The 19,360-nt window shown below is 38.5% G+C and overlaps 1 protein-coding gene across 2 annotated transcripts in view; it reads left to right on the top strand.

Moving 5' to 3' along the window:
* Nucleotides 1-19,360, top strand: part of DPYD (dihydropyrimidine dehydrogenase) — a 646,680-nt gene that overhangs the window by 551,096 nt on the left and 76,224 nt on the right. For both annotated transcript variants that reach the window (XM_087719294.1, XM_087719293.1), the window contains one exon: nt 1,708-1,850. In XM_087719294.1, coding sequence (XP_087575420.1) covers nt 1,708-1,850 — 143 coding nt within the window. The remainder of the gene's footprint in view (nt 1-1,707; nt 1,851-19,360) is intronic.

The following is a 19,360-nucleotide window of genomic DNA, read 5'->3' as shown; positions in this document are numbered from 1 at the left end:
CTCTAAGGGAAAAAAATATGGTTACATTAGGTTATTATATTCGATGTATAGAAAACTATTTTTGGACAATAAAAATCCTCTCAAGTCAAACTTGCTGATTGCTCGGTAAGGTACATTGATCTGAAAGGTACATCCTTATTAGGCCATTATTATTATATTTTACTCAGCTTTATTGGGTACTAGCCAATATGTTGCCCAGGTATTTATTTATAGCGGGGAAATGTCCAGGCCAAACATAATTTCTAATGTTGGATTTTCCCCCTTACCAGAGGGAGCCTCCTTGTGGAGTACTGTGAAGCCGTTACCATAGCAACTCCACTGCTCTGTACAGTAGAAGCCATTTTGCAGAAGTACAGTAGAAGCCATTTTAAGGCACAACAGGCTGTATCATTACAGAACGCACTGCAAGGGGTATCTTACCCCCACAGTATTTTTCTCCAGAGAGTAAGTCATCTGTGTACCGAGTTTGGTTGAAATGGCTCGAGGCGTTCCAGAGTTATGCTGGAACACACATGCACACACACACACACACACACACACACACACACACAGAGAGAGAGAGAGAGAGAGAGAGAGAGAGAGAGAGAGAGAGAGAGCGCCAAGTCACAGTTAGTGTCACAAGTTGAGGGTGACCCTACTAAGTGTTCTAGTGTCTACTTAGTAATTACCTGGCATTAGATGCATCTCCCCATGACTCCAGAACAGCAAGTTTTGAACATTGTACCCAAAGTTCAGAAGGGTAACTTCTGAACAACTATTTTAAATGCAATAGAAGGAAGAAGTTTTATATTTACAGGGAATAACATGAATTAAGTAAGAAAAAATGTTCTGTTTCTTTGTTTCATCTGCATTTTACAGCTGAACTGTTCTCAGAGGTACGTTGGGCACAACATTGTGTGGTTTAACTTAGGGAAGAAGCTGTGGCTATTTACATATAATCCATAGTGACCTTGTAGTTTAGCATTTTCCGGAAGTTCCGACTCTTGCTAATAGCATTGAGTATACATCACCTGGGTTCATTCTTTAGGATAAAATTGTGTTTTGTCAATGATTGGTAAATGTAATATGAAGGCATGTGTCCATATATACACATAAAATAAAATAGTGAGTTTGAAAACTGGAGGCAAGACCAAGAGATGTTCTACTCAGGGACGGTGGGGCGGTGGTGGCGGCAGCGGCAGCGGCTGCTTTAAGGGCTCCCTTGTCTCACAACCGGGGCCGCTCCAGGCCGCCGGCCGCTGACACGTGCTCCTGCAAGAGCCTCTGGGCAGCGCCGGGAGGCCGCAGAGAAGCTTCGCTCCGTTTTTCACTCAGCCTTCCCCCAGAGGCGATCTGGGACTTCCAGCGGCGGAGCTTGGAGAAGCAGCGGACGCAGGCCGGGACAGTGGGGGGAGGCAGCGGGGCACTTTGCATTGTGGGAGCCACCAAGCGCCTTTGCTGCAGACCCGGGCGCTTGGTGGCTCCCGCGATGCAAATTCCCCTCCCCGCCGAGGCCGACCGCTGCCCTGCTGAGCCTCACCAGGTATCAACCTCACCACACGTCACTGGTTCTACTATAGAAGAGTCTTGAAGAAGACAGTAAACTAAGTGTATAGATAAGAGTTGAAGGTTTTTTTAAAAAAGAAAACCAATAGCGGAAAAAGAGAAAGAAATAGTCTTGCCTGAAAATTTCTGCCCTTCATTAATGAACTCTCTTTATTTACACAGGAAATGCCATCAGACCAATAGCTCTTCGAGCTGTTTCTGCAATTGCGAAAGCTCTTCCTGGTTTTCCTATCTTAGCAACAGGAGGCATTGACTCAGCTGAAAGCGGTCTGCAATTTCTTCATAGCGGTGCTTCTGTTTTACAGGTATTTCTCTCTCTCTCTTTGCTTTTTTCTTTTTCTTTTTTGAAACAGCACAAGAATTTGCTTTGAAGGGAGATGAGGAAGAGGCTTAAGCCTCAGCCAATTTTCCCTTCGTATCTTCGCCTTTTATCAGCCATTGTTGTCCCTCATTTATTTAATTTATAATCTACCTTTCTGCCATAGTTGGCCTAGCAATAATGTGAATAAATATGGGGAAAAAAGCATATCTAAAATGTTAAGAATTGTAAAACATAAGAAGCAAACGTTAATCGTTATAAACATGAAATCTAAAGTAATTGCACAATGCCAATATCACAAAAACTGTTTGTAAATAACAGGTGGATCTCTAAAGGGAATATTATGTACATTTTGATTATTGCTCTTTGATGAGGATATTATAGAACTGAAAAAGTACAGATGAAGGTAATCAAAATAGAAAAAAAATGAGCAAGAACCCTATGTATAACATGTCACTTTTTAAAAATAGCAGATAGTAATAGCACTTAACTTATATACCACTTTATAGTGCTTTTAAGAGTTTTTTTAAGAGTTTTATTAGAATTTGTAGGCCGCCCTTTTCCCTGAGGGGACTCAGGGCGGCTCACATAAAACTGGGAAGGGGGGAATACAAACATCAAGATAGAAACATATAATAAAATGGTAGGCAACATACATTCATCATTCGGGAGGGGTAACTATCCTTATCCCCAGGCCTGACGGGCGAGCCAGTACTTCAAGGCTATGCGGAAGGCTTGGACGGTGGAGAGGGTACGAATCTCCATGGGGAGCTCGTTCCAAAGGGCCGGGGCTACTGCTGAGAAGGCCCTCCTCCTTGTAGTTGCCAGCCGACACTGGGTGGCCGATGGAATACGGAGGAGGCCTAGTCTATGGGATCTTATAGGTCGCAGGGATGTAATTGGCAGAAGGCGGTCTCTCAAGTATCTCTCAAGCCCTAAGCAATTTACAGAGTCAGCCTATTGCCCCCAACAATCTGGGTCCTCATTTCACCCACCTCGGAAGGATGGAAGGCTGAGTCAACCTTGAGCCGGTGAGATTTGAACTGCCGGACTGCAGCTAGCAGTCAGCAGAAGAAGCCTGCAGTACTGCCCTCTAACCACTGCGCCACCTCGGTTCTTAAACAGGTATATGAGAAAAGTTATTACAATCAAGAATAATGAAGAAAAAGTAAATGGAAGTTTTCACAATAATGCCTGTGTGAATAAAATGGTAAAAAGGTATTAAACGTACCTAAAAGAACATATTGTGTTACTAACCTATTTAATTAGTAATGAATGCTCTGTCCATAACCTGAAGAGTTTAAAAGGAGATTAGAGAAATTTATTGAAAATAAGATTATCAAAGGATAATCATTATATATATTACTTCTATTATTAGAGGTGGTATTGCTCTTAATACGAGATGCAAAACCAGATAATAGGAATCTTGCTGTTATATTCATATCCTGCCTGAGGCTTGCCATAGGCATGCTGAACCTGACAAGCCTTGGGCCTAATCCAACAAAGTTCTTCGTATTTTATTTTGATTTCAGACAAATTATCTTTCAATTTATTTTATGGTAAGCTTAGAAAGCTAGTAAAATATAAACTAGCAATGTTACAGCTAGATCAATTTGGAACATGTAAAAAGAGCATTCATCAATTGTTTTACATCCGTCCCAAGAAAATGGATGTCGTAGCGTTCTAGTTAACGTGATAGTTAGATGACAGAAAAATGGAGATGCTCTTTGGCTCTACAAATAATTTGATCTTTGACTGGAAAAAATCTGGATGATCACTAAATTGCAGTAAAAATGTATATGGAAAATAACTTTTAATCTACTGTCTGGAATAGTAGAAAGAGAGCTGTGTTGTCAAAAGTCAGGAGTCGGCTAACACCTTTTCCAATTAGCACATCTCCAACCAATACTAAAGTTTATGCTTTTTAATAAAATGTTGTCAATTTTTGGCATTTTCACTTGTAGCAGACACTCATGCTACCTAAGAGGATAATGATTGGAATTGATTTTTTTTAATGGATGGAAGGAGAAAAAGTCAGAAAGGAACATTCAAGACCTTCTGTTTGCAATGTTCACCAGGAAATTAGAATTATTATTTCCATCAGTGAAAATACAAAAACCCAAGGCATATAGGAATTGGGGGGGGGGGGGAACCAGACTCAGATAGTCTCAGATATCAGAAGAAGTGGAATTGTCAAAGCTTTAAAAATTCTGTTTTTTAAAGCTAAAAAAAAATCTGTTTGCTTAAGGGCAGATTTAAAGTTGTGTCAGTTGTCTTAAGTCAGGGATAGGGATTTTTTTTTTCTGGCAACAAGAACAAAGTTCCACAAATCTTGCAAGATTGTGGAAATCTCATGAAGTTGCTCACAACATTGCGTAACATTTGACAAACACATGAGAGTTAACTACTGTATATACTCGAGTATAAGCCTAGTTTTTCAGCCCACTTTTTGGGCTGAAAAAAGCCGCCTCGGCTTATACTCGAGTCAGTGAAAAATTTGCCCGAAATGGAGGGGAAAAAGGGGCGGGGCCATGCCGCTGGGTGACACTCATGAATGGCCCAGTGCCCCTGTGAGTTTCCCCTCCCTCTGTGTCAGTTTGCCGCGCACCGCACCATCCCCCCTCCTCACGTTCTAATGTAATGCAGGGCTGTCTTACGATTCCCCTTTCTCCCCCTCCTGCCGCTCTGCAACGATGTCCCACCTCCTCCTTGTTATGGCAAGCAGCCACATAGCGATGTCCCACCTCCTCCTTGTTATGGCAAGCAGCCACATAGCGATGTCCCACCTCCTCTGGTACAGTGATCCAATGATAGGAATCACTGTGCCGTGTGTCATAGGAGGCGGGACATCGCTCCCGCGGCTGCACGGGACATCATCATCACAGCGGGACATCAGCATCATGAGGTGAGTGAAGTATTTCATTGAATACACCGCTAGTTTACTGTTTTTCTTTGAAATAAATATTCAAAAACATTATTGGTATCTATTTTTATTTTTGAAATTTACCGGTAGCTGCTGCATTTCCCACCCTAGGCTTATACTCGAGTCAATAACTTTTCCAGTTTTTTGTGGTAAAATTAGGTGCCTCGGCTTATATTTGGGTCGGCCTATACTCGAGTATATACGGTATCTGTTTTGATAGCTCAGACCTTGTTTAGGGGTACAATAGATTTTCGATCTCTTTGGAAAGCCTGGGATGTTGTTCTGAAAAACCCTTTAATTCCTAAAATCCCAGAAATTAAAAAAGGAAGGCTGCGTGTGTGTATGTATGTGTATGTATACAGTCTTTCTTTATAATTAATTAAACTCAGTTAATTAATAAATATTTCTCTCTGTGTGGGTTGTGTGTGTGCGAGAGAGAGAAAGAGAGAGATTTCATTCAAATTTTAAATTAATGTTTTAAATGTTAAATATTGTCTAGCCACAGATAAAATTACATTATGGAACAGATTATCATGTTTAAATAAAAGTTACTAATATTGTCAGAAACTTTTAATTGTTAGAATATTATAAACAATACTCCCTCTCCCAGCCCCCTTTATTCTTGATCTAGAGCAGCATTGAGAGCAGTATGAAAAAAAAGGAAGAAGTATGATCAGCAGGGGAATGTTCCATTGATTTCATTTATGACTACTAATTAGAACTGAACCTCAACCAAAGGACTGTATAACTTCCTACAATTTGTCACACAGCCCCTGAAGATTTCTATTAAAATGTTAGATTAGCTGAAATGTATTATAGTGTTCCTTCCAACTTGCTTAAGGATTTTGATTTGACTTCAAAAATTGATATCTTGATTAGTTTGTTAATGTATAACTTGGCAGAGTGATTAGACGGGTGAACGGGTTTGTTATTAATTTATCTGAAACTTGCTTATAATAATACATTTTAAAAACGTAACAGAATAGAGAGCCAAAAAAAAAAAAAAACCCCCTACATAATAAATTGGCAATCTTACTATCTTTGGAGAATCACAAGAATTGGAATTTGTGAGGCAAGACCAAATCACTGTAGTGCATGAGAAAAGATCAACAATTTTCTTTTTGCAAAATGATTAGCAAAAACTTCAAGGTAGGATAATTTTATGTAGAGTGCAATAACAGCATTGTTTTTAAAAATAACATATTTGAAGGCTTCTGATTACAGTTCCATAAAAATATTATTTTATAGCTACTGCTGCCTTCAACGCCATTTGTGCAGAAGTATCTACATATGCACAAATCAATCTAATTTAAGTTGAGCATCTTTATGTCCAAGAAGAGAAAGTTAAGCAAATAATTAGTTTTCCCATTAATGGTCAACAAAGTATAAATAAGCTGTTTCTTGTTTGCTGCAAGGACGCTAGCCAATGAATACTGGATGGACGCTGGGAAGCAGAGGCAGATTTTTTTTTCTTGTTTTTCTCCTCTAAACCTACGTGCATCTTATGGTCAGGAGCATCTTATGGAGCAAAAAATATGGTAAATAAACAGAATATGGATATCTCACAAGCACACATTAAGAGAGTCCAAAATTGAGTTAGCTGAAAGTTAACATTTTCCAAAAGTGGGTAAGGAATTATCTGGCTCATAAGGTTGTAGCAAAACTGTTAACAGTCTGGTGTCGAAATTATCAGAGGTCAATTACCGAAGTCAGTGGCAAAGTTTTGTTACCACCCTGCCTTAAGAAATAGTCCGTATTGAAGCTGTATCTACCGCGCAGGAGCAAGGAAACTGCCAAAATTTCCCCAAAATAAAATGTAACTAGTAACAAAGCCACAGGAGATTAGACTATTTGATTCATTGGAAGCAATGGGCACAAAGTTAGGCTTTCACAACAGTACCAAGGTTTAGTTATTTATAGAAAGAGCCTTTTTTATGATGAAAGTAGCCAGCTTCTACCCAAACATATTGTTCTGTCCCCCCTTCTTCACTCGTTAACAGACGACAGGCAGACAAACTTAAAAGGAAATAACTTTATCAGTCCTCGGCTCTGACTGGCTGTGAGCCCAAAAATAAATATAAATAAAGTCTCTGACAAGATAACAGAATGCAAAACAAAACTCTTACAAAGCAATTCACTTCTCCAAGTGTCTCCTTGAATCAGGGTTACAGAAAGCAAACCACTTCTCCAAGTGTCTCTCACAAACAAACCACGACCGATGAATGATGAACGAATGAATGAACGTTGACTCCTGCAACCAGGGCGGGGCTCCATCCGTTCTTTTATCACCAGAAGACGCCACTAACGAGCCCCAGATGCATTGTTAATCTTGCAACTCACAGCAAAATTCTGCTGAGTCACAACACATATTAGGCTCTGGTCAACTCTGATATCAGAAAATGGTCTACTTAGGAAATGGCAATTCATCCTAAGCCTGCCTGTTGTTTCTTTTCTCTCTAGCTTTCAATGCAGTGTTGAGAATGTTCTTTTAGTCTGAGTAGCTAAGACTTAGAACTGAGTCAGGTTATGTACATGAAGTGGGGCGTTTTTCAGCTTGATTTCTCTGACCTCCAGAGTGAAGTCTTAACAGGTGCGTCTTCCCATTCCCTCTCTTCCTCTAGTTGCTGATTTCTTGCCAGGGGTATGACAGAATATCAGATACTCAGTAAATGAAAGGAACTCAGAGACCAATAAAGTAACATGGCTGTGAAAACCGATTCACATATTGATAGGAAATCTAGTAGCTGTTTCCAGAGCAATCAAGATATGCTGTTTGCTTTCTCTTCACATACACAAAAAAAGTTCTACTCTTATGTAAAAAAGCACAAGCAGACCAATTTAAATTTGCTGCTTTAAATGGCCTCTATATAGGTTTCTCATTTGGAAGTAGAAAAATCATTGGAATTCCTGTGTTGTATCATTATCTATTTTGCAAAAAAATACTATCAATCAGAACTGGAAAGGCTTATTTTTTGGGTTAACTGTTCTGGCTGCTACAAGAGAAATATGCAGTTAGTCTAATCTTAGTTACAGAGAATTCAGACACTTTATTTAAGAATTAACTTCTTGATAGATGGTTCCTTAATAGTTGTGTATGCGTGTGTACTAGTTGATAACCCGGCGTTGCCCGGGTATTTATTTATAGGGGGAAAACGTCTGGACCAAACGTAATTTCTAATGTTGGATTTTTCCCCTTACCAGAGGGAGCCTCCGTGTGGAGTACTGTGAAGCTGTTACCATGGCAACTCCACTGCGCTGTACATTAGAATCCATTTTACAGCAATACAGTAGAATCCATTTTAGGGCAGTACAGTAGATGCCATTTTAAGGCACAACAAGCTGTATCTTAACAGAACACAAACCTCGAGGGGCGTTTGGGGTGTCTTATCCCCACAGTATTTTTTTTTTCCAGAAAGTAAGTCATCTGTGTATGAAGTTTAGTTGAAATTGCTTGAGGCGTTCCAGAGTTATGCTGGAACACATACACACACACACACACACACACAGCTATTTATATATGTATATTATTGTATGTGTGTGTGTGTGTGTGTGTAAGTGTGTATACACACACATATACATACATGAAATAATATATAAACGCACACTACAGTATAAAATTGTCTCCCTGTGTGTGTAAATAAAATTCCCTTCTCATTCTTATGGGCGGCGTATGTCTTCTCACTCTCGGATCCTATACCAGAGGCCTAAGAGATTGAGGGCTCTCCACAGTATCGTAACTGTACCTAACATTAGAGCCTTCTGGATGGAAAGCTCTGATGTCATTCCAGGATTCTGTCGGAGCCACTCTCCCAGATAAAGAGTCACGGCCCCTGAACGCTTCTATCTTGAGGCTGGAAGCTGCTGCTTCCTGTCTCGCCAACTTCATTTTTAACTCGTCCAATGGCTTATAAGCTTCCAAAGTTGCAGCCAGCCAGCCATAATGACTTTGTGAGGCAATGTAGAAAAATACTTCAGAACGAACAGAGCTCTGTAAGGATGTGCAAAGCACATTAACACGTTAACTTGGAGACATTTCCAAGGCAAAACGGAGTGTTTCAGGCACGAAACAGTTGAAAACATTTTGCACAGCCCTACGCCTTACTGCTGAAATAGTGTTTACTTAGAAGGGATCTGTTTTTGGTCTCCTTTTTAAAAAAAGTCTTGCCAAGGTTCCCCTGGCCAGAAGAAGGACAGGACCAGATAATTTTTCCCCTCAAACAATTGAAGATTCCTACCCTAGATTCAGGATTTGGTGAAGCTAGCATCCTTCAGAAGATTCTAAATTTAATTCTGGTAGCTCCAAAGAATCTCCTACACTCCACGGGAGTCTTCATCACAGAGCTTCTCTCTTCCCCTCCAACTGTGTTATTCAATGATTCTAAGGCATGGTAGCACCTTGATCTATTTGCTTGAAGATTGAATTTTTTTTTCTTCCTTTCAAAACACTCACTTTTCAGAATAACTTTACCTGGGTATCTTTTCTTCTCCAAGAGTGAATTTCACTATAGAAAATGGAGATCTAGCAAGTCTACCACCTCTGGGAAGTGCTCTAGAACCCATATGTTTTCAGCTTAGAGATATACTCAGAGGTGGGTTTCTACCAGTTCGCACCTATTCGGTAGAACCGGTACGTCAAATCTACCGAACCGGTTAGAAGAGGTTCCACCAGTGGACCCGGAAAGCAGGCCACTCCTACAGAAGAGGTTCCAAAAAATTTTGAACCCCCCCACTGGTCCTTGGATATGATTATTCTATACTATCATGCTAATATTTATAAAACTCAGTGCCTCTGTGAAAGGTAAGGATGACTACTGTGTTTGTGGTGCAATCAGAACATTGTGTGTGTTGAAGTTGTTTTAACGCAAACCAAAGATGCCTTTTAAAAAACAACTTTACATCCTATTCTTATGCATGCCAGTGCTGTGTGTGAGGTAATTTAAGATGGTTCTGACAAGTGTCATCGGCATCTTCATATCCGGTCACATGGGCGGCAAGCCACTCCCATCCAGTCACATGGGTGGCAAGCCACTCCCACTTAGGAGGCCACACCCACAGAGTAGGTTCGAACAATTTTTGAAACCCACCACTGGATATACTAAACAATTAATTACAGTCTTTTTTTAAAAAAAGAGGAAAACAAGATAACCTTCTCTGACAGTGTTTAATCTTTTGACTTTGTTATTTATTGGTGTTTGAGTTTGCCTCCTAAAACATATTGTGATATTTTCCCTCAATCTGATATAACCAGATAATCAACGCTTGAACAAGAAAAAGAATACTTCATTTAGGTTTGGTTGGTTTGGTTTATTGGATTTATATGCCACCCTTCTCCCAAGGACTCAGGGCGGCGTACAACATTAAAAAAAACACATATTACAAAAGTTTTTAAAAAATTAAATAGAATATCCAAAACAAACCCAATTAAGATTAACAATAACATTTTTAAAAAAAATTGATTAAAATTAACAATAATCAATGATTTGTTTTGTTTTGTTCAGGCCAGGCTGGCTTGCTGGAAAAGCCAACTTTTTAGGGTGCGTCGGAAGGACCGGAGGTCGGGGATATTATACAAAGCTCCGGGGGCAGCTCATTCCAGTATGTTCAGATTCAATTTAAAATTAAATCTGAACATACTTTGTTCTGGTGGTAGAAATATTGGATGAAACACAGACAAAACATATCATGATTCTTGCTTAAAGTTTTAAAATTACACAGTTTCACTACTTACTGCATACAGTAGTGAGATGAGATGGATATTTGTTTTGCCTTAAAGCTACGAAAAGTTAAAGCTATCATTATGTAACCATAAGAGAAACACGAGAAGAGCAGTGTCAGACTCCTACAATTAGATTTCCAAATTTGTGATATTTCCGCGATAAAAAAAACGGATTAATATTTAAATATATTTATGTTTAACAAAATGTTGCATCCCATCTCGACGTATTTTCTTTTCTTTTAAGCAAGCTCTTTTTCTTAAATCTTTTATTTGACAAATAAGACTTTCATCTCGATTCACATATCTCTTCTCCCCATATGTATCTCCTCAGCCCAGTCACATCTTCCTCTTTGATGAATGTTTTTCTTAAAAGGCTTTTGAGGCAGAGACATGCATTTTTTTTTAAAAAAAAAAAATCATCGTCTTAGTATGAGAAATTAAAAAAATGGAGACAATTATAGAAAATTCCAATTGGAAGAGAAATTGCATTATCAAATATGCCATAAAAGCACAAAAATATTAAAGTAAAGTCACTTCAGAGCAGCCTGCATGATTCAATTGTAGATCAATAGTATGTAGTTAATGCATTAGCAGTAGAGCATTAATTTGCAATTACCGCAGGTGATCTGATCCTCTATGTGCTGTCCATTGACATAAATGACCTTTTGTTGAAAAGGATTCTGTAGGCATTATTTCTAGCAGCTGTAACGAGAAAAGAAATAGAACAAGTCACTTTTGATCTCTCTTGCACTCTCTCTCTCTCACACACAGTCTCTCTCTCTCTCTCTTTATCTATCTATCTATCTATCTATCTATCTATCTATCTAATGCACACACACACACACACACAGAGAGAGAGAGACAGACACCCCTAGAAATATTGTGTGTGTGTGTGAGAGAGAGAGAGAGAGAGCAAGATCCTGAGACAGAGAAAGACGGAGACAGAGACAGACCGACACATTTGGGGAAAAAAAAAGGTCTGTTTTAGCCATTGAATTCTTTGAATATTCACTTGTTGTATTGATGCAGGAGGGGTTGCATAGGTAAACCCACCAGTGGCTGGCCAGGTTAGGTGGTCTTAATAGAATGGACCTTATAAATTCATATTAGTTTGGCTTTTCATTCTAGTGCCCTGGAGTCCCAAAGTTGACTTTTAGCTGGAGTGAACTTTTCTCTCCAACTTCCTCATAAGTATTAAAAATAGGGCTGAACAGTGTGGCAAGACCCTGTAAAGGAGGGGCACAGGAAACCAGGCGTGGGTGAGAGATAGAACAGAGGTAAAAACTGCTGACAGCTTAAGACATTATAGGAACTTCTCTTTTTTGGTATTTCTCCTATGTACTTCTCTGTAACATTCCAAATGAACTTCCCCTTTTCGAAATGTCATGCTTGTCTCGTGTATGGAAACGCCTTGAGAATGCACAGTATGGAACACAGCATAAAAGTAGCATCCTGGGCAGAGCCCAGGCAGTTCAGATTTTGGTGTGTGAACATGCTGAACTCGATGCATCCAATAAACCTGTTTATCTCACCTTCGTGGTATCAAGTCCTGGTCTTTCGTAAGTAGATTACAAACCTCAATCTGCTGCAACAGTATTAGATAAAATATATTCATCCTTTTGGCCAGGATATTGAAAAATGAATGAGGTTCTAATGATGTATTCTTTCTTCCATCCCGGATTTATTCACTGAATGAAAATGTTGTTGAATGGTTCATCATAAATCTTGCTGCTTTTAAGCAATTTTCACTGGTGGTGAAATTGGAAATGTTAGACCTGTAAAGTTGGATTTACCAGTGTCCTTCTGCTGAGCAGTGTTTTGCCAGGAGAATGAATTATTAATAGCTTCACAATCCCAGATCTTGTCAATTGATTTGGAGCAAACGCTAGAATAGATTTGAGGCAGGGACGTGCAGGCAGGGGAGGCAGAGCCTCACCCCTGTCATCATGAAAAGGAAAAAAAATGTAAAAGGAAAAAGGCAAGAACTGAGGTCAGGCTGAGCTAGTTGTTGCCCGAGTCAACGTGGATGATTCTGCTTAGTGCTTAACTGTACGTCAGGAATTTTTTGGCTTTTAACCCATAAAACGCCAGACTAGATGAGGCATGTCATTCTCCCGCCTCCTCCTGTAGAGGGCACTTTTTAGAGGCTTTTTTAAACAGTTAAGCACTAAGCAGAGTCATCCACGTTGACTCTGGCAGCAACTAGCTCAGCCTGACCTCAGCTCTTGCCTTTTTCCTTTTACATTTTTTTTTCTTTTCATGATGGCAGGCAAGAGCAGAGTTGAAATCCTCTGTGAAACAGCTGGAAAAGGTATGTGTGGGTCGGAGGGAGGAGGAGGAATTTAAACTTCATCCTCCTGGTGTGTGGCTTTGGGCAAAGGCTGGAGGGAAGTGCTCTCTCTCCCCAAGTGTAGTTTGATTGCAGGCAGAGCCCCGTTGTCTTTTCAAACCTGTAATCAGTGAAGCTGGGCTGGATCCTTCCGGGGCTGGGGGAAAGTGTGTGTGCGCTCCAGTATGGCTCTTTGACTGGTTTCCTGCCTCCTCCTGTGGTCTTCCTGACTCCCTCCAATCCTTCTCTCTCTCTCTCTCTCTCTCTCTCTCTCTCTGTGTGTGTGTGTGTGTGTGTGTGTGTGTTTGTTTCAGAGAGAGTTTGTTTGAATAAGAGAGGGAAGGGGGTAGGAGAGATAATCCAATCCAACTTTGTGTGTGTGTGTGTGTGTGTGTGTTTGAGAGGGGGGAGAGAGGGAAGAAGGAGGGGAAGGGAGAAGAAAAAGAACGAAGTAAACTTATTTAGCAAAGGAGAAAAACAAATGCTGTCGCTTTAAATCGGCATGCCTGGTTGTGGAATTCTGGGAAATGAAGTCCACAAGTCTAAGAAAATTGCTGCCTCACCAGCCATAAACCTCATTGCACGTCACTGATTTGAGGCATACAGACGAGAGGAGAGGAGGAAGGGAGCAATAGGAAATAGGAAAATTCAGCGTGAAAGTTAAGCATATTTACTTTATGTTAATTTCATTCTCAGTTTTATCCTGTTCCTTTACTAAGACAATGTAAAACAATATTTAGTTCTCAACATTGGCTTTGCAGTTGAGGAAGATGAAGGGGGAAAACTCTTACATAGGATGAAGCATCTACATTTTATAGATTTATCTTCAGCTCTGTAGCTCTGTAATCAGCATTATATTGAAAAGTTATAAAAAAAAACCCATGCATTTTCTAAAGCAATCCTCCTGGTCAACAATAGTGTCTGGACTATCTTGCCAAAAGTCATTTCTTCAAAGAATGAAGAAATTGTTTCAGAAACTGAGCTTTTTTGTCGTGTTCTAACACCATCCATTTTGCTCTTACAAAACTTGAAAATTATCTGGGCAAAAAGGCAAGCAGAAGGAACTGTGTCTTGTCTCTATGAAAGGGGGAAGGTGTTGCTTTATTCCTATAGGACTTTAGGGGTCAGAGAACTTTTCTTCTTTTATAGATCACAAATGCGCTTCTTTCGTGGACACAAAATTGAGTTCACAAATTCTTACAGCCAAGCTGATGGAGCCCAAAAGCAATTTTAACAGAAAGAAAATATAGCAGTTTTGAAGGAAGAGGCTCAGAAGGATGAGAGGTTAATCACTCCATGACTAAATTGAGGTCCCAAGACAGAAAAATTGTTTTGCTAGCTAGTTTTGATAGACTTGCTGCTTACAAAAATATGGCCCCTGGAGTATGGAGCCTCAAAATTCTTGCTTTCAGTATTGTTCATTACAGATCTCTGTCTGTCAAAAGTGCAGGCCAATAAAAGTTCATCCAGAATGGACTCCAAAAAGAGAATCCCTTGCATTTTAGCTCTCTCCGTGCCCTTCTCCTTAGTGTTTTCAGTCTCAGTGTTTTAAGACAGTTTCCAAATAGATAGACTTGTTGATGTCTAGGGTGGCCTGGACTTCTTGGCCAACCATCTTTCAGTCCTGACATCTTTCTCTATTAAGCTGAAGCAAAAACCTTCTCTAGGAGCTGCAGTGGTGAAATTACACCTGTAATAATGCTCTGTATTTTAACTGCGCTCTATATTCTACAAAAGAAAGGAAACTTTCTTCATTATAAATTATTTACATGGTTTTGCTTCAAAATAGGTGAGTTTGATTTTTTAAAAAAAGAGATTGATGGTTTTTTAGAAATACAAATGTAGTTTTGGGCTTTCTTTCTTTCCTCTCTTCCCAGGAGAAAGAATTTGAAAGACATTTGTAGTATGCATACACACTCCCTGGTTATCAAAAATGCAATCACTTGATTTTACGATACGTAAAGTAATGTGAGAAAATTTGATAAAAGATGAGGATTCCAAGTGGATAGTTTACCATATTTTACTGCTATGAAAAAAAAAACAAATTAAAAGGAAGGTAGTAAACGTACATTTTTCTGCTAATATTAAGGTTAGCATGAGTAGAAAAGCAATGCACCAGTTGATATTAGGCTGGATAAATATATTTTATTTGGGCTCTTAATAGGATTGAGACATTTTTCAGTGATGAGAAATACTCAACTTTTATATAAAGGCATGAAAAGAGTTTGGCTGCATCCGATCAAAAAGACCATATATCTGATCAACATTTCCCACAGAAGTAAAGCAGGCACTTCCAGGAATCTCAAAACCAGACAATACCAGTGGTGGGATTCAGCCAGTTCGCACCACTTTGGGAGAACCGGTTGTTAACGTTCTGAGAAGTTTGGTGAACTGGTTGTTGGAAGAAATCATTAGGGCATAGAATCGTTGTTAAATTATTTGAATCCCACTACTGGACAATACTATGTATTTTTATTATTTGATTTGATTTATATACCGCGCATCTCACCGAGACCACTGTAAGCAGCAAAACTATGTTTAAAACAATAGAAATATCAGATAAGAATAATCAAAAGCATACAAAGGCAAAACAACAACAACAACAACCATTCAATAGTCCTTGCTAATGTGGGCTCCAATATCTTAGCAATGAATTTAGAGAAATTTGAGCCTACATATAATTGTGGCTGCAAGAATAACCTATGCGCAATTTTAGAAATCTACTACCATACCATCGGAAGATGCCATAATTAAAAAGATTTATGAATGTGCAGAAATGGACAGAATGACGGGTTGGCTGAGGAACAAAGGAGAAACGGAACATTATCTTAGCTGGAACCTATGGTATATGTGGGCGACAAGGAGAACAGCAGGGACTTAAAACGGGGAAAGTTAAATAGCAGTAGTTAACAACGGGAACTAAAAGTGAACATGGGTATTGTAATAGATCCCTGAACTTTGTAACGAGAAGATGCTCTTGAGAGACTAAACAATGAGAAAGGAAAAAAAAAAGATGGGCTGTGAATGACTGTCACCACAGGGGGGGGTATGTTTAAAAGTTGTATTAGTATTTGTATGTCTTATTCCTTAAAAAAATGTGTAACCAATAAAGATTGTTTTTTAAAAAAAAGAATTTAGGGAATTGCTTTCTATTAGGTCATCTTATTGGTTCTTTTTGTGTACAGTTTTCAGACCAGACCAATTTATTTATTTTTTTAAAAAATGTAATACTACCATCAGCATGAGCTCATTGGTTAATTTTTTTAAAAACATTTGGGTAGTATTCTTTATTTGAAGGGAGCAAGGAAGAAGAAATCAGGGTGTCAATGAAGTGATGTCATGAGCAACCTTCTCTGCAGTCACATAATTTTGATATGTCTCCATCAAAAGCAAATTCCATTCAATAATTTTAAAGCAGAGGTAGGAGATAATTGTCCAGTTCCAAACAGAGTTTGACTATAAAGAGAAAAGGCCAGAAAGAATCATACAGATTCCTCCTCCTGGCTTACTGGAACTTTTAATTGTTTCTTAAATTTTGGAAATTACCAATGAAACAATTAATAGTATTTAATTGGTCTCAGGATGCCTTGAGCAAGAATGAAGGAATGCTACAACAAAATTGGTGATGCATGAATCAGAATTAATTTTGTCTTCCAAAACTACTGTAGAACCAAATAAAGGTGAAGATTTATTTGGACCTGTTCTGTATTTAATCATTACTGAAAGCTCAGTTGAAATACGAATGGCTTTCATAGTTACAACAATAAGGATGACTGACTCTTTGTTCAAAATGAATGTTCTTATCTCTTATCATAGTCATTCTTTAAACAAATATTTTATTTTCTTTATTATACAAAAAATGAATAGGAAAAAAAAAATACAAATTTTCTTAAATATGAAAGAGGGGCAGTTAAAACATTAGCAGACATATAGGAAAAAATTCCGAATTAGTAAAGACAGCATTATACTTCATATGGAGTAAAATTGGGTAATGCTTCCATTACATAGAACCAGTTCATAAGTAGCGAACAAACATATATCATTAGTCCAAGATCCTAAATCTGAAATATCTTTTTCTTTCCATTGTAACTCTTTCCTACCCTCCTTGCTCTATAAACCCAAAGTTCTTGATATATTTTAATATGCAATTCAGCTTCACCTTAGTGTCCCTATATTTATCTTTTCAATCTATATTAAGAAACCTATTAAATAAAAATGGGCAAAACTAGAACAAGTCCATATTCCATTTATCAATGTCCCGTCAATCATTTTACACTTCCAGTCTTATGAAGTTGATGATCAATCCCTTCAAACATTATCTAACTGGTACATTAAACTTGGGAAAAATGAATACACAGACACACGCACACACACACACACAGTGATGGGATTCAAATAATGTAACAACCGGTTCTCTGCCCTAATAATTTCTTCCAACAACCAGTTCACCAAACTGCTCAGAAAGTTAACAACTAGTTCTCCCGAAGTGGTGTGAACTGACTGAATCCCACCACTGTATATATGTATATATGTGTATGTGTATGTGTATGTGTATGTATAAGTGTGTGTGTGTGTGTGTGTGTGTGTGTGTGTGTGTGTGTGTGTGTGTGTAATGTGTGTGTCTGTGCATAAATACGTAAGTTGTTCCGTGCAGGACTTCAAAATATTTCTTTTTTTCATAATAACCTGTTTAAAAATGTCTGAATATCTAATTTTCTAGGACTGGAATTTGTAGCTTCACAAATATTAGCTGCATTTGACTAAAGTATGATATGCATTATTCAAAACAAGTTTCAAGGTTTAGTTGGCCTTTTTCTTTTTTAATAAGAACTTTATATTTAATGAGGATCAATGCCTCTTGCCTAAAATATTTTAATGCAGTTTTCTGTACTTCCCAAAATATTATCATAGGCTTATGGAAATGGTTCCTTTTGAATTAAAAACAATTAAGATAGATCTTCCATTAACGTTTTTCTAAAGGTAGGAAAAATTGTTTCAACTTTTTAAACTGAAAATGTTGTAAAATAAAAACAGTGATAAATTTGCTTCCTACGCAATACATGATAATAATACTTCATGCATACTTTTACTGCTTTATCATTATACGGTATTTCAAAGAAAAGTCAACCAGTTTAAAAGTAAAAATACCAAATAGCTTGTCTACTCTAGGACCTTTCAAAGATACAAAGATACTGAGTAAAGAATTCTCATTGCTTATCCCATCAATATGAAATTGCAAGGCCAAAGGATGACTTCTTAATAGGGTGGCATTTGGAAAGCTTTTTTACTTAACAATCTTCTGTCATTTAATTCCAAAGCTTAGCTAAGCCTCCATCTTTTGGAGGAAGCAAAATGGCATTCTTGTAAATGCTGGAATTTTATCAATTCAACAAAGATTTAGAGGAAAGGATAGCAGAGTGAAACATTTGTGATCTCTCATGAATGCGCTGCAATCACTACAGCATAGATGAAGGAGCCCTGGAAACATCTCCAAAACTCATTTTGCTGTCCTTTGATAGTTGACATTGTTTTTTAAAGGCGATACATGGAGATACATCAGTTTTGACGGTATAAATACCATGTACAACAATTAACATAAGAGAATAATCTGTCTTTGCAAGGTACTTCTCTGTATCCTGATGTCTCGGATGGCAGATGTAAAGAATGAAAACTGTGGACACTGCATTTTGGACAATGGAAATTCAAGCTTTCCCAATAATTGACATAACTAATCTACCGAGAATGTGTACAAAATGATATCAATATGGATTTTGAAGATTACCCACAGATTCTGTGAAGGAAGACTAAGTGGATTAATCAACAGCGACTGCCCCAAACTAGTGATCCTCAAATATATTAAACCAACTTGCATAATCCCCCACAGCGTGACCCGACAAATGCGCGCCTGACAACAGCGCGCCCGTCAAAACCACGGTGATAAAACCGCGACGTTGACAGCATGCCTACAAAGGCGCGTCGACAAAAGAGCACTGACAGAAACACGATTACGGTTAAGGTAAGGGTTAGGGTTAGGGTTAGGTTTAGAGCGCGCTTCTGTCGGTGCACTGTTGTTGGCGCGCTTCTGCGCTCATTCGTCGGTGCGATTTTGAACTCGCGGTTTTTTCCCAGCGGTTTTGTCAACGTGCTTTTGTCGAGTGCGCATTTGTCGGTGAACCTCCCCCACGTAAATTCTGTAGTGACATGTGCTAAACTATAGTTTTCTAAAAACCATACATCTCATAACAAATCCCAAACCGTGTTCTCCTGCCTTTGTATTTTTGGTTCAAGAATTTTCTAGCCTTAGAATCACTTGGCTGCTTCCAACATTGGGATGAGAAAACATAAACATACTATTTATTTATTTATTTAATTTAATTTATAGCAATTGATTATTGATGCATTTCAAAAGGCAGTTTGGTTCAGAGTGAAATCATTCAATGGTACTACTTCAGCGCATGCTTTCAAATCATAATGCAACGCATGTAACTGTACTGCATATTGTTTTGAGGGTCAAACATACTCTGTCTG

The sequence above is a fragment of the Thamnophis sirtalis genome, unplaced genomic scaffold (genome assembly GCF_051295495.1).
Source record: "Thamnophis sirtalis isolate CommonGarterSnake01/CBP01778 unplaced genomic scaffold, rThaSir2_p1.2 scaffold_7, whole genome shotgun sequence".
NCBI classification, from domain to species: Eukaryota; Metazoa; Chordata; class Lepidosauria; order Squamata; family Natricidae; genus Thamnophis; species Thamnophis sirtalis.
This window is presented reverse-complemented; position numbering and strand designations above follow the sequence as displayed.